Genomic DNA, 15152 nt, shown 5'->3' with positions numbered 1-15152 from the left:
TCAAAGCTCACAGGTTGCTGTTAAGCAGCTGCTCCTTTCCATGGCAGGCGCTGGTGCTCAGAGACCACTGCAGACAGACAGTTGCCAGGGTCTGAAGGGCGAAATTCCTGCGTCTCAGTCTCCAAATTCCTCAAATAAGTCCCTCCAATTTTTATGTTTTCATAAAGACATGGCCTGCTGCCGGGTGACCTGGAAGAGGCATCGCAGTGCTTTGTCAGCACACTCGCCTCACTGCAGAAGCTAGGGACCAAATTGTCTTATTAATCATTTAGAAAGTGGGGAGGGGAAAAGAAAAGTAAAAATAAAAAACATGGTTCTAGCTAATTGTAAGGGGGAAAAATGAGGTCAGAGTTCATTTTCCTCTCCACTGCCGCTTCACAGTTCACTGGCTGACGAGGAAAAGAAGATAACAAGAGACGGGAGATAGTTCAGGGAACAGCCTCCCTCTCCCAAGGAGAAGTGGGGGAGTTCAGGTTTCTGACACGGATGGAGAGGCGGCCGCAGGGCTTGGTGGAGGGGATGCTGCCAGCTGCTCCAGGAGGGAACGGGGGGTTTTTTGGCACCAGCACATGTGGCGTGCGGGGGAACCATCTCGTTTGGTACCGCCCCATAAACGTACTGACATGGGTGCTCCTTGCAGCTGAGCTGGGAGTTCTCATGCAGAATTTCCATCAGACGCATTCAATGCAAGCTCAGCCTCAGTGGTTATCCTCTCTTTTTCTTTTTTTCTGGTTAAACATCTATATGAAAATATAGATTCAAGGGGAGAGCAGAGTCCCAATACTGTAACACAGGGGCGATGGTGGGGAGAAGCTTGCCAGCCCACCCTTGCCTCCCTCCATCCCCTATGGTCACTCCTGCTACGAGCAGTGAGGGCTGAAGTAAGCGAGACCTCCTCAGGAGCGTGAGATCCAGCACCATTCATTTTATGGGGCCCTCCTGTGAGAGCAAGGGATTTGTTACCCTGACTCCTGCTGGGGAAAGGCTCCCACAGCCAGAATGTGAAATACAATACAGCACGGGCTCTGACATTCAAGCTGGGTTATTTGAGGAGAGTTCGTTACACGGGGCCGACGCAGCACAATCCCAGCAGTAATTATGCGGGCTTGCACCATTCTGACTGGTTAAATGCTAACTCTAGCCTGAAATTACCGAGCTGCAGAGCAAAGTGACTGTGCCGTGGCTGGGTTTAGGGGTGTGGAGGGAAGGAAGGGGGTCAGGAAAAGGAATTGCAACCGGATAATGCTTGTTTAGTGAAGGTCCCTGCATGTAGGACGTGCTAGGATAGCCTTAGGAGGTTTGCTTCTGCAAGCATGAGGAGAGGACTATGGCAGGTGGCTTGGGACCTTCTTCGGCAGTGGCACTCACGGTAATTCCGGTGCTAAGACTAGTGTTAAGCTTTCTGCTAAGGAAAATGAAGTGATAGACGATCAACGCAACGTGCACCAAAATCATTAGGATTGTGTTCACAGGGCAGGAGAGTTTCAAGGGGATGTAAGCAGACAGTGCTAGCGAAGTGTCACAGGAATAATGTCTGGGTTGCTACAGGCAAACGGGGCTGTTGGGATTCACACGGGTAGCTTGCCGGCATTCGGTAGTGTCCTTACCAAGCCTAAAACTCCTGGCTGCAGGTCAGTGCTGGTTTTGAAAAGTCATTTCCACTTCTACCAAGGCAGACTCTCTCAGACAGGGAAGCAATGTCTCACTCTTTGATGGTGAAGGGTCTCTGGGTTACAACTGAATTTCTTCTGTGATGTTTTTAGTAGCACATTGGAAAACAAGGATATGCACGTTGAACACCAAGCACAGCTGCTCAGAAGGAGCAGGAGCCCTTTATAGAACATCTTCCACCTGAAAGGTGCAGAGGCATCTTGGCAGACACACAGGTAGCCTGCAGAGCCAAAATGCTTCCGAGGAAGTGATGAGCTGAGCTGACTCCTGAACTTGCTCCCTGGCTGGTTGTACACAGGTGTTGGCCAACACCTTGGAAAAGCTCTGGTGAAAGGGAAGTGGAAAGTCCCATGTACAGCTACCATCACTTCTACAACTCGTGATTTCCCAGCACATGCCTCCATCTTCCTGCATCTTTGCTTTTCTTCCCTTCACCCTGAGTTGGGAATGCAATAAGAAGGAAAAAAGAGAAGGAGAGTTGGTCAAAGCACAGACCTGAAGGCTCATTGAGAAGGCTCTGTCTGCGGTGAGATCAAGGCAATGTGCTTGAACAGAGCAGGGATTACAGGCTCCTTGTACCTGCTCTGGATGCCAACAGTTATTCAGCAGGCTGTACTATAAAGGTCGAGCTGGGTGACCAGAAGAGCCTGGGGGTCTGTGTCTGTACCACCCCTCGTGCCATTTGGCCTCAGGACAGCTGTCTGGAATGTGTTGCCAAAAGGTGGGCTCAAAACCAAGGTCCTGAAAGGCTTTTTTTTTCTCAGCTGAGCATGTGCAGAGCAGGCAGAGATCAGAGAGGGCATGTGAGGTGTTGCTGTCTCCCATGAGAGACCAGCCCATCTCCCAAAGGCCACATGCTGGAAGGTGCCCATCGGCTTTGCAGCGCTGGGGGCTGAGCAGGTAACAGGCAGGTGGGTCATTTTGGCCAGACACCAGCTAAATGTGGACGACCCCCAGCACAGCCAGTTCCACCAGGCTCTAAAACACAAAATACCTTCCAAACCATCCTGAAACAGCAAGGCACATGAGAAGGAACAGTGTGTAACTATTTGCGATGCGAGGGCTGAGCAGCACATTATTCACATCTCCAAAGACCACTTCCCCCAGGCCTTCTGGACAGACAGCCCATCCCTGTCCTTCCCAACCCTTTTTTTTGTATTCCCATAATGCAGGATAATTCCCAATTGCTTTTGCCATGCAAGTAACAACATGTCACTTTTTCTTTTCTCCCCCACCCCCCTTTTTTTTTTCTGGCTGGGACATCAATAAGGACCTTTCTGCATTTAGATGTGAAGGAAGAGAAGGAAAACAGTCTTGTTTTCGATAAGGCAGGGTCTCTTCCTCCGTTGCTCAACCGCCCATTTGCACAAGGCTTTCTGGCCCCGCCGTATCACGTTTCCCTGGAGAGTTACCATCGACATGGGGAGGCGAGGCAGTCTTGGAAGGTAGCCTGAGGATAACAGGCGTTATAAAGAGGAATTTTTTTCCCTGCTGTTTTTGTTTGTTTTACCACAGAGGCTCAGAGGAGCTGGCCAAGAGCCTCACACAGCAGGTGCTGCCTGGGAATGCAAGGGGAGCAAAATTCCTACTAAATGGAAGCATTATTTGACACCACCGCCTTTCGCAATCTTTTTCTTTTGTTTCAGACAAACTCCAAGGCCTCCTGGGCTTTGTGGTCAAAGCTGCGTTGGACTCTTCTGCAGGGGAGGAAAGGGAAGTAGTAAGGGTGTCCCCAAACACGCCAAAGACTTGGGTGACAGAGACTGAGCCTTCTGGAAACAATACTGCTGGGTTCCCACAGAAGTAGCAAGAAGGCCAAGAAAAAAAAATAAAATCCCTTTTGGCTCCCTCGCAGCAGTTTTTTATCCATTTTTTAAAAATTATTATTTTTTGAAGAGGAGGTTGAGCCTGCACACCCACACCAAAATGCTTTCAACATTTGGAGACCTCTGAGCCTAGATCCGCAGCAGTGGGTCGCAGCTCTTCTTGGCTATTTCTCCCCCATGACTGTTGCAAGACTAGAAGAGAAAGCAAGCATGGCCTGGGGGAAGTGAACAAATTCCTCCCTTCACCAGAGGCTTCCCCTGTGGCTGAAACCCTCAGCTCTTCTCTTTCACTTTTGTACACCAGCTCCCCGCCTGTAAAACTGGTAGGAGCCGTGTGGGGATCATATATTAGCAGCATGGGACATGCAACTATTTCATAAGTGGTGGATCTGCAGAAATAGCTAGCAAGGAGGAGGTCAGAATTTTCCAGAAATGACAGGCTTTGCCCCGGACTTCAAGTCCTGTCCGGTTTCACAGGCAGGCTGCCTCTGTCCGAGTGCTCTCCTCCCACCAGCAAAAGCAGGGGCTCAAGCAAAGCCTGTTTTTTCAGAGCCTTGGGTTTGGTTACCCTCAGCTCATGAAATGAACCTACAGGAGAGCCTGGAGACAGCTCGTTTCAGGAAGCTTGTGAGCATGAAATGAAAGCCAGGAGTGCTACAGCACCACGGCTAGGTGCTACCTGTGTTTTTGCCTGCCAGCGCGCACCTGCTGCATCCCTCGCCCGAGCAGCAGCTGCAAACTGTTTCCACCGCCTCTGCTTTCAGGCTGATAGGTCTGCGTGGAGCAGACCACGCTTTCCGCAAGGATACAGTGAGGAGATGGTTGCAGCCCTGAGCCTGGCTCTCCAAATGAGAATATCTGGATGTAAGCACCCCATACAGCTGGCTCGCCTAGGCCAGGTGATGCAGAGCTGCGGGTGCTTCCCAGGCTGACCTCTTAGCGGGGAGCCCAACAGCATCAGCCAAGAGATGCCAACTCAGGTCCGTCCTTTGCCCCCAGAGGCTTGAAGCCACACCTTCTGTTCCTTGGGAGAAAGAAGGGGATTTGAACGGAGGAACCCAATGCAAGTTTGTCAGTGAAATTCTGCAGCACAAGGGTGCTTTCTTGTGTGTCAAAGTCATAAGCTCCTTGGTGGGGAAGGACTCAAAAGTCACTCCCTCCCTTGCTGTCTCAGGCTGGCCACTTTTCCTTTCCACCTTGAGGAAATCCCATTAGAAGTCAGCCTCTGGACATCTGTTACGTGAGGAACGCCAGGGGCTTCCCCTCCAGCTCTGATTGCCACCGGTGTGTATACAAAATAAGCCTGGTAATGCCAAATCCTCCTGGGTGCCTCTGCCCCGCATCACCTATTTGCATCACTCTTCTTGGCACTGCTTGCCATTCATGGATGCAGAAACAGGCAGTCATGAAAAAGCATCTGCCTGTGAATGGAGATGGGAGGAATAAGTGGGTGGCTGCCTATCTAACCACTCTTTGCAAAGCTAGCATAATAAGTTTTACTGGTGAAGTCGGAGTGATTATCTGCATGTCAAAAGGCCAATGATAAATACACATGCTTCAGATGTTAACACCTAATCTAGCTCAAAAGCATCCTTCATCGGAGGTGGTGGAAACCTGTGCCTTGAGGTGGTGGTTACTGGCAGAGGCACGCAGTCATGGCACGTATTCAGGGACAAATGGAGGATATTTTTTCTTGGATTTCATATACTGTAAAAGATGGAGAAATCAATGTGAGAGAAACATTTGCTTCCTCCCAGCTCTGCTGCTGTTATTTATTAAGCGCATTAAAAATAACGAATCCCAACGGATTCCAATAGATGGAGAGGAGAAAGTCATAGAGTTCAGAAAAATTAAATTGAAACGAGCCTCTTTCAGAAGGCCATTGATGTAGCATTAAAATGTCTGCCCATTCAGAAAGAAGGAAGGATAACACTGGGAAAAAAAAGAAAAAAGGAAAAAAAAAAGAATTAAAAAAAAAGAAGAAAGAAAAAAAAAGAGAGAAAAAAAGCTTCTGGTGTAAATTGTCAATGGTGAGAAAAGTCTGTCCTTCACACATAGCCAGAAGGACAAATGGTGACAATGATCAAGCCCTTTTGGATCAGGAGTCCCAGAGAATGGTATAGCTGCTGAAAACCAGAAAAGATGCAGAATAAGATTGCACAACTAATTTCAAAGTTGGCACACGTCTTCTTGGTGTGAGAGACAGATCTAGCTCCATCTGCATGTCAGAATGGGATGGGGAGAGAGTAATGCCATACAGTGCGCGTGTACGGAAAGATGGGTGAGCCCTTTGGCAAGGCAAGTCACTACCCTTGTTTCAGCAAGAAATGTCAGTTTGTGTTTCACATCAGCAAATTCAATCAGCAAGTTCAATTTCTGTTCATTTTTAAAATGAAAGTATTCTGAACAATATTTTTTAAAATATCCCAAGTTCTCACAACAACATTTTCTTAAAGGCAAATTTCTGTTTTCTAATATGGAGTGAATGTCCTCTGTGTTACTTAGGAAGAAATAACACAAACACTGGTGCAATAAAATAGAATAAAATAGAATAAATGAAATAAAATAAAATAAAAATAAAAATAAAATAAAATGAAATAAAATAAAAATAAAATAGCAAAAACTAGTTGACTAAAGTTGACTAACAAATACTTTAGATAGATTGGTCTTTTGTCCAGATGACGGGCAAAAACCCTTCAAAGTTTGAGGACTGTAGCTTGCCAGGCAATGCTGATCAGTTATAAAGTGGGAGAAGATGAAGAACTGACGGCTAGATGGGAAGCCAAACAAAAATGCATTAGAAACAAGGCACATTTAATTACTGTGAGCTTCTAAATCAAGTAAGGTGGTGAGTCTCCAGCTTTTGATATGTTCATATCCCCTTATCTCAGTATGTCTGGAGCTGGATGTTTTTCTGGAAGATGCAGCAAAACTACTGGGCTCAATACTGGGCTAACTGGCTGCAATTGAATGGCTTTGAAATATAGGAAGTCATACCAGATGTTCTCATGGTTTCTTCTGGCCTTAAACTCTGTGAATCTATGAATGAGTTTCTGAATCTGTGAAATCCCAAATCCTAAGAATACAAACATATGAGTGGAGTTATATTTCTGGCCTCCAGATCAGAAGAAAGATATTGAATGTGCATTGTTGCGATAAATCAAAGAAGCAGCTGAATCTGAGCTGTAATAAAAGTTGACTGCAGATCTTTGTGCAGAAATTGGTCATATGTCATGTGAGGACAAGGTTCAGAGAAGTGATTTCTCAACATCTGCAATGATTGCTTTTTGGAACAGCCCCTTCCAAGCTCCACTGTGGTGGAGATCCTCCTCCAGACTGGGTCCTAAATGCCACACAGGAGCTCGTTTGACAAGTGACGATCAATGAGGCACTGAGCGCTGCTGACCACACTGTAATTGAGATGGGCATCCCTGCCATGAAAACCAGTAGTGAGACATTCAAGCGGAGAGAAAGGGTTTTTGTTTTGCTGGGCTCTTTTCAAGGGAAGCTCATCAAAACTGAGGAAATTGAAATCCATAGTCAGCAAGAAACCAAGCCATGGTATGGGCATGGTCACACCAAGCATCTGTCCAACCGCTCTCCTCCTCTCTCCTTTCCCCCAAAAAAGGAAGAGCCGCAACAACAACAACAACAACAACATGAATTATGACACTTTTGTATGGTTTAATAGCATTTTTAAGTAATCTGATTTGTTTCAAGATGAAGTCTTGCCTGTGGCCCAGAACCGGATTCAGGCAACCATGAGTTTGAGGCTTACTACTCAAATGCATCCTTGCCAAGCTCTGAGCAGCTCATTTTCCAGACTTTCTCAGCCATGTCTCCGGCTGGAGAAGTCACTGAAGCAGGCAGGAGCCACCCAGGACACCGTAATATGATTTATAAGAGGGTTGGTTGGCCACCACACTGCAAACCTCCCTTCTCCACATATGAGGGTGCTGAAACCTGGTGTGGTGGGCACATCTAGACAGCTGCTTTAAAGCAAACCTGGAACTGGACACCTCGTTCGAATGAAATCACCAGGAAAAAAGCATGCACCAACAAAACCCTCCAGGGAAGCACCCTCGTTATATAACGCCGAGCTACACGCACCCTGCGGAGCGCTGTGTGCCATTTGCAGAGGGCCCGCTGATGCTCCGACGCCACCGCCAATGTCACGCAACGCTGCGTGACAGAACGAGCACGGCAATGTTACCAAGCAGCACGTAATGCCCATGACAGTGGAACTAATGCAGAGGCGATTGCCTTTACATTATTCAACGCTTCCAATTGCTCTCAGTTTTAAGTGGCTATATGATGTAATAATATATAAATACTGTAATAGGGGGGTTATTTATAGCCATCCTCAGTGTCACCGCTGGAAGTATTAATGTGTTTTTCCCACGCTATGTTCATTGACTGCAGTAGAGCAACCCATTTTCAAGGGATTGTGTCAAAAGAGTGTTTAAGCCATTCCTCAGTTGCAGGAACAGGTGAATGGTTAATGTAGCAGGCAAAGTAATCACCTTGTAATACGGGAATCAAAAAAAAAAAAAAAGGTGAAGGTGATGAGAGGACATGCTTCAAATGGAAAAGGAGGGTTAGAGCGTCTCGAAAGCCAGAAAGAGCTTCCCAGGCTGGAGCCCAAAGGGCTCCCAGAGCAGCACAAGCGTGCAGCTCCCAAATCTCAGTTAATCCATGAGCGTTGAGTGGGGAGCAATTAAACCTTGGGGCTGCATCAAACACAGGAGCAAAGGAGCAAAGGCAGGTTCGGGTCTCAGAAATCTGGAGTGACGCCGTTCGCACTGTGGGAGTCGCTCCGGATTTCTAATGGCATTGGCCTTAATTGAGCTGGCATTCCTGTGTGATCCTATTCAACCCTCGGCTTTTCCCCTGCGTGGGGAATGAGCTTTCCCTGCCTGTGAATCCACCAGCACATGTGGCTCATCGATCCTCGCAGAGTGTATCACGGCTCTCCATTAAACGCTCCGTGAGTGGTGAAGCCATGGGGAGACTTGTAGGGATGTGTCAAAGCTTCTCCACCCAAATTAGGACTTTCCCCATTCACCTTTCGTACGATTTGCTGATCTGAGGACACGAAAACCCGCATGGGTTTTTAGCGTGAGATCGAGCAAGATGTGGGACATGGCTTTTTGTGCAAGAGGACAGCAGGAGGGGCTGTACCTTCCTCTGCGGCACTGGTGTGCTGCAGAGAAGCGCAAGAAACTGCCTTTTTTCCCCGTTTCACAACAAACAGAGCTGCACTGTAAACAGCATTCATCACACAGGGAGTTCCACTTAGAACTGGGTGAACACTAGAAAAATGCTGTTTACAAGTACTCCCACGAATAAAAACCATGAGTTTATTTTGGCAGCAGCAGTGATTCTCCTAGTGATTGCCGCTGGCCAGCAATCAGGCAGGTACAACAACATTTGCTGAAATATTCGCGGGATGGGGTTGTGGTGCAGATACTTGTGCAAATATGAACCATCCGACAAATGCTCGTGCAAATCTTTGTCCATGTGTCTGTGAACAGAGGGGCTTGCACGACAGCTTCGAGAGCTGGTTGTGGGTCTGGGACTGCTTGAATCAAAGTGGAGAAGCAATGCCACGTGGTAGAGGCAAACCGTGGCACACGCTTCAGATCACCAAGAGAGCACAAATTTAAAAAAAGGCAAATATCAAATACTTGAAGTGTGGTCAGGCTGTGTGGTTTACAAGCAACCCCAAGATGTAGAAATGGCTGCAGAAACCATGCGTGCACTTGCTGAATGTCAGCCCCCTTCGTCAAGATCCTGCAGCCTTGCAAGCAGAGGCTCAAGCTCAACAAGGTTTTCTCAGATATGATTAAAATTACCGAGTGTGTAAATGTCTTGGTGAGGGGGGATTCCAGCTGCATGGCTCATGGCGTTAGGTGAGTGGTCATCCAGCTGCATGTCCTCGGGCCCAACGTGTGAAGCAGAGGGACTGGTACTGAAGGAATGAGGGATGGTGATGGTGTGGAAGGGCAGAGCGATGGCAGAGCTGCCTGGTGGGGAGCTGCACCTATGGACTCACCTTCAGAAGGTGGTAGCCACAGGCAGGGACCCGGGGCAGGGTCTGGGAGGTGAGCACAAACCTGGGGGTCCCTGCGCTAAGGCTTTTAACCCCCAGTCGTGCATCCCCCGACGCAGCCGGAGAGTTAACCGTGTGTTGGCTGCACCCGGTGCAGCAGCATGTGAAAGCAATTGGGATGGCTGGAAAGACTTGGGTTCTGTTTTGTTTGCGTTGTTCATTTCCTACAAATGCAATTACCAAGGGATAAATTAAATTAGGTTGTAACGTTATTTTGAACATCTTTTCTGTTTTGCTTTACTTCAGATTTTCTGAGAGGCCAGTGTTTACAGTTGAAAATACAACTTGGCAGAAGTACAATCAGGAGTGAGCAACACGTACCACAAACAAAACCATTAAGACCGTTTAGTAAATTTTTGTAAAAGACAATCAAGTGTTACGGGACTAATTTCCCACTTGGTCATCATGGTCTTATGTCAACATTAACACCACTGGCTTCAGCTGAGCCCTACAGGCACAAGGCTTGTGTGATGGGCTGGAAAACTGGCCCACTTTATGATTATGTATATCGTATTATTTAAAGGACAAAGAAGCAGCTCCCAGGGGTAAGCACCCTGAAGTCTCTGAAAACAACCCTTTTCCCTGGGAAACCAAAGGCAGAGCAGGTGTTGGAGCCAGGTACCCCCAGCCGTTGCTGGGCACGGCACGGCCACCAGCAATGCTCTTTTTTGGCTGGATGTGTAGATCAGGACAGGATGAACACTGGAGAATGGATGGATGAGGAGAGAGAGGTGTGTCATCCTCCCTACGCACATCATCTCCAAGCCACCAATACCTTCTAAATCCTTAATGTTTCTCCAGAATATTTAAAATATTCCTGGCAGACTAGGAACTAATTCCAATGGTTCCCAAACCAGTAATTATATGCATATATATATATAATCTATACATATATACTTATATATATATAAAAGAAAAGGCAGAAGGTGATTTTTACAAGGTTGAGCAGAGGGACATTATTTTTTTCCCTATTTTCAGTTTTTTTAGAAGAGGGATTTTATTGGAAATGCTGCATTGGCCACTAGGATGAGTAAAACTGTTTGAGAGACAAAAAAGTTTGTGAATATTTCAGGGTAATTACTAACAGTTAGTCCCAGAACCAGAGGAGAAAAAATGAAAAAATAGAAGAAAAAAAAAAAAAGGGTGGGGGAGAAAAAGGAAAAAAAAAGAAAAAGAAAGAAAAGAACTAGAGAGAACAGCTTTCGCCTGTTACTGATTTCCTTTTTGGTTACAGGGGCCATTGTTTGTTTTAATGACAGGAAAAGAGAGCTGTCAGAAGACATTTGCATAGTGCAAATAGGGTCACAAGTCAGAGGGAATGTGTAGATTAGTTAGCATGGAGCAGGCAGCCATCGGTGTGCAAATGCAAGAATGGGATTTTTTTTTTCCTGGAATATAGTGAAAAGCTGATAGTTTTTCCACATGCCATTGAGGAGTTGAGCAAATTTCAGGGAGAAGAGTGTCCCTGCTTCCTCCTTGCAGCGGGGTCGGGCAGGCTCTCGTTAAAGCGTTGCTGTTTGTTTATTTTCATAGCTGCGTGCTTAAGATGCATTCTTTGAAAATGTAGCTGATACGTCTGTTTGTATAGACTGCGCTGCTGGTGAGTTAGACCAGGGGTTTGTGTTCATTTGGGAAAAGAGAAAGAATCCTGGCCATCAGAAATGTTTACTATATCAGGAAATGAATTCACTACTTGAGGGTTCCAGTGGACATAAAACAAAAATTAAAACAAGAGCCTTGTATAAACCCACTTTGTATTGTCTCCTCCATAAACAGCCCCATACGTGACAAAGCTCAGAGCGAGCGAGAGAGGTAGTTTTATTGGGGCATGTGGAGGGAAGTTAATTGCTGTTGTGTTTTGATTTTTTTTGCACATGTTGGTGAGTTCGAAGCGAAATCTGGTCTTCTTTTCTTCCTCCCGTTCCAGGGAGAGCTGAGCCTTCACTGAGAAATAACACTAGGCAAAATGACTTCAAGCTGTCACCATTACACAACCTAAACTTTATTTCTTCATTAATGCATTACAGAGCAAAAAAACAATGAGAGCATTCCTCTGGAATGTGTGTTTACTGAGCACAAAATGATATGTTTACTGAAATAGCAGTTGCTGCCGGGTTACCCAGTGGGAGAGAGCTTTCTCTTTCCGCACCGGTCCGGGACCCCGGTGCCGCTCTGCTCCTCAGCCTCCGGTGCCGGAGACGTCCCCATGCAAGGAGAGGTTTTGGGAGATGTCCCCCATGCTCCCACAGGGAAAAAGCAGTGGCGATGCCGAGCCGGGGCACCTTTCTGCTGGGAAGGAGGAAAGGGGAAAAAGGAGGGAGACTTGAAGTCATCAAATCAGGGAAGAAGCATGAGTCAGAGAAGGGGCTGACCCCAGCATCCCGGGTGGGCAGCGGCACTCATTCTCGCGCAGGAGCAGGAGGATGCTCAGGTGGTGGTGGCACGAGGGTGAGGGATGGGTGCCACCAGCTACCGAAGGCACCCGTAGGAAGGGAAAGGAAGAGAAGGGAAGGGAAGAGTCCGTTTCCCTCCCACCCCCTCCACGTCGCCCCTCCCGAAACCAGGGTGGAGGCAGTGCCCGAGGGCTGGAATTGCAGCTCCTGGGTATGCAGAAGCAGTGCTGGGGGAAAAATGCCATGGGAGGAAGGGTGGGAGGGCTGGCGGCGTCCTTTGTGGTCACAACAATGAAAACATCATTCCTGACAGCCGGGATGTGATGGGCACGTTGCAAACACCCCAAAGAACAACAGCCAGGGGAGGGAAGAAAGGGAGGCAGAAAAACAAAGGGAAATAAAGCTGGTGATGGAGCTTCCTCCTCGCTCCCCAAAGTCGAAGCAGACCACGTGTCCGTCGGTGCGTGCATGCACACACAGGTGCGCGTGTACGTGTATGCGCACTGATGCATCCAGCCTCTGAAATTCAAAGGAAACAAAGGGTGTTTTTTTTCTCTCTTTATTCCACCAAGATTCAGACAGCAAAAACAGTAATTAAGGAGCTTGTGCTCAGCACAACTGCCAAGCAGACATCAGGTTGGCCACGGCGCTGTTTGGTGTGGATATGGCTCTCCAGTGATTCATAACCAGCCCGATCAGAACAGGGTTTATCGGTGCCCCAACCAACAAAAACACAACTGCAATGTTTTCTGTTCATTCCCTTCTCCTTTAAAGAGAAATACACACACACACACCGAGGAAAAACAAAACCAGAGAGTGCTTTCTAACCTGGTACAGCATATTACACTAATTAAGGGATGCTGTTACTCATGCATCATTCACAACCCTGCCAAAACTGGGAACAAACAGTCCCTACAATCTGGATAGGACTGTCTGAGCTGAACTTTGCAGAGCTTTCTGATCTGAAAAAGCCCAAGTAGGAAACATCCTTCCCCCCACTAACTCCCGGCAGCTTGCAGTGCTGGGGCAGATGCTGCAGCAATGATGGAGAAGAGGGACGTGGAAATGCAATCAGAGAAATCAAACTGCAGAAATCAAGAAATCAGAGAAATGAAGCAGACGGGCTGGCAGTGACCTGTCTGCTGCGCATGCTTGGGGGGGGGCTCCCAGCAGTGTTAAGCAGCCCATTCTGCCTCTACTTGAGGCAAAAGTGCTATTATGGGAGGCTTCAGACATGCAGTGTACCTCCATGTCCTACCAAAGCGTCCTGCTGGCCAGCAGGTAAGGGCTGCACCATGGGTTGTCCCAGCATGGTCATCCCAGCAATGAAAACATACACAGAAAGAAAACATACACAGTTTTCTTAAATTCCTGTCATTAACAAATCTGTCAAAGGAGGTTGAAGCCCCAGATCAGAGATGATGACTCAAGTCTCAAAATCATTCTCCTTTTCTTTCTTATCTGCCATCTTACATTTGGCTGCCTGAAGGCTGATACTTAGTCAGAGACAGTGGGTGCAGGAGTTTATAGCAAGGTAAAATTCCCCGTGGATGGAGAATGGGGCTTGTGTTTGCTCAAGAGCCCCTCCTGCTCTAGGTTTGCAGGTAAACGATAAATGGAAGAGAAAGCTTGGGAAGTCTGCGTGGTTGTCATCTCAGGAAATGTAATAGAAATTGTTTTATGAGGGGAAAAGATCCCGTAAGCGTCTTGCCTCTTCATCAGGCCGCTCAATCCACCAGCTTCAGAATGCTTTTGTCTCTGGTTCCCCTCCCCTGCCACAGGCCCGGTGATGCAGAAGGCATCCTTGTGACACAGGAGGTGACATGACGTGGCCTGGCCTACTGACAGCGGTTCATGGCCGGGACAAGGGTCAGGAGCTGAAGCACTTGGATGTGCTCAGACTGAAAGCCACGTGTGGGGTTTCTGGGGTTGCTCATGGCCGTGTACCACCACAGCCCTCGTGACGAAGGGTTCCTGCGGTGACCCTGGGGCTGAAGGCGCATCCTGCTGGGCCGGGACCCCTATCCCACCTCGTCAAACGAGCAGAGCGCTGGGTCAGTTTGGGCTGGTTTGCAGATTTATACCTCCCTGAGCCTTACCCCCATTGTGTTCCTGTAACAGGGTTTAGAGAGGCAGCCAGGGAAGCCCATCGAGGTGTCTCCGGACACGGCTGCGAGGGCCCAGGGACACGTGCTATTTGTGTTCATGCCACGGGTGCGTCTCAGCACCGTGCTGAGAAGGATTGACAGGAGTTGCAGAAAGGCTGAGTAAAATTTTCCAAAATACCTAAGCGGAGTAGAAGCCTCCCGTCCTATTTTTAAAATGTGACTAAAGCACGTGAGGCCCAGAGCCTTAAAGGTGCCTCTGCAGAGAGCTTGCCTGGAGCCGGGGGGCGGCAGGCACCTCACCGGGCTCAGCTCCTCCGTCCGTGGTCCCAGCCATGGTTCCTCTGTTTTTTTCTCCCTTCTTTTCTTGATTCAGGTGCCACTGCCAAGAGGTGGCTTGTCTCCAGCCTGGCCAGCTTCCAGGCTGGGTGGCAAGGTGACTTTACCGATGGCTTGTCTGAAGCCACCAGTTTGGCGTGGCCTGAAATATCTCAGGTGGCTTCCACAACACCAAACTGCCACCTGTTTATTGCTGCTGATTATTGTAATGACAAAGGCAGGTGGCTGGGGCAGGCAAAAGGGGACTGGCAAGGAGATGGGAGAAGTCAAAAAGGTCAAAAAGCGGTTATTTTAGCTGCCAGCTTTGTGCGATTTGGGAAGCAAGGGACTGTTTGCGTTAGATGTAGCATGCATGGGTTTCAGCTGCAACAGCACAGTCTTCCCACTCTATGTTTTTGCAAAACTTTCTGCCTATTTGTAGCACCTCCTGCTGTATTGCTCACACCAGCCCTAGCCCAAGAAAGATACCGGAGCCATACGTCGGAGCCGTATGTCTCATCGGCGCAGCAAGCCTCAAGCAGAAGCTATTGCCAGAGGCAGAAATACTCTCATGGATGCAGCCAGTAGAACAGGTGGAAATTTTCCAAATCGGTTTTTGCAGAGGGAACTTTTTTCCCCGTGAAAAATGTGGAGGGAATGAAGGGAAGGGTTGGTAACAGCTTTTATGGCATGTCCTTCCCCTTCTAACTTCTAATTGTCTTTCCTA

General features: G+C 47.9%; 1 protein-coding gene across 3 annotated transcripts in view; it reads left to right on the top strand.

The window, feature by feature from the left end:
- The window catches only part of LOC310900487 (uncharacterized protein), a 220257-nt gene that overhangs the window by 172716 nt on the left and 32389 nt on the right, over positions 1-15152 (top strand). Inside the window, exon 5 of one of the 3 annotated variants that reach the window (XM_083838556.1) lies at positions 3318-14857. The exons of the other annotated variants lie outside the window; for them this stretch is intronic. Coding sequence (XP_083694682.1) covers positions 3318-3478 — 161 coding nt within the window. The 3' untranslated portion in view covers positions 3479-14857. Of the gene's footprint in view, positions 1-3317; positions 14858-15152 lie in introns of those variants that run through there. 3 annotated transcript variants of the gene reach the window in all.

This window comes from Anser anser, assembly GCF_964211835.1.
Source record: "Anser anser genome assembly, chromosome: 5".
In the NCBI taxonomy this organism is placed as follows: domain Eukaryota; kingdom Metazoa; phylum Chordata; class Aves; order Anseriformes; family Anatidae; genus Anser; species Anser anser.
Note: the sequence above shows the minus strand (reverse complement) of the source record. Positions and strands in the feature narration are given on the sequence as shown.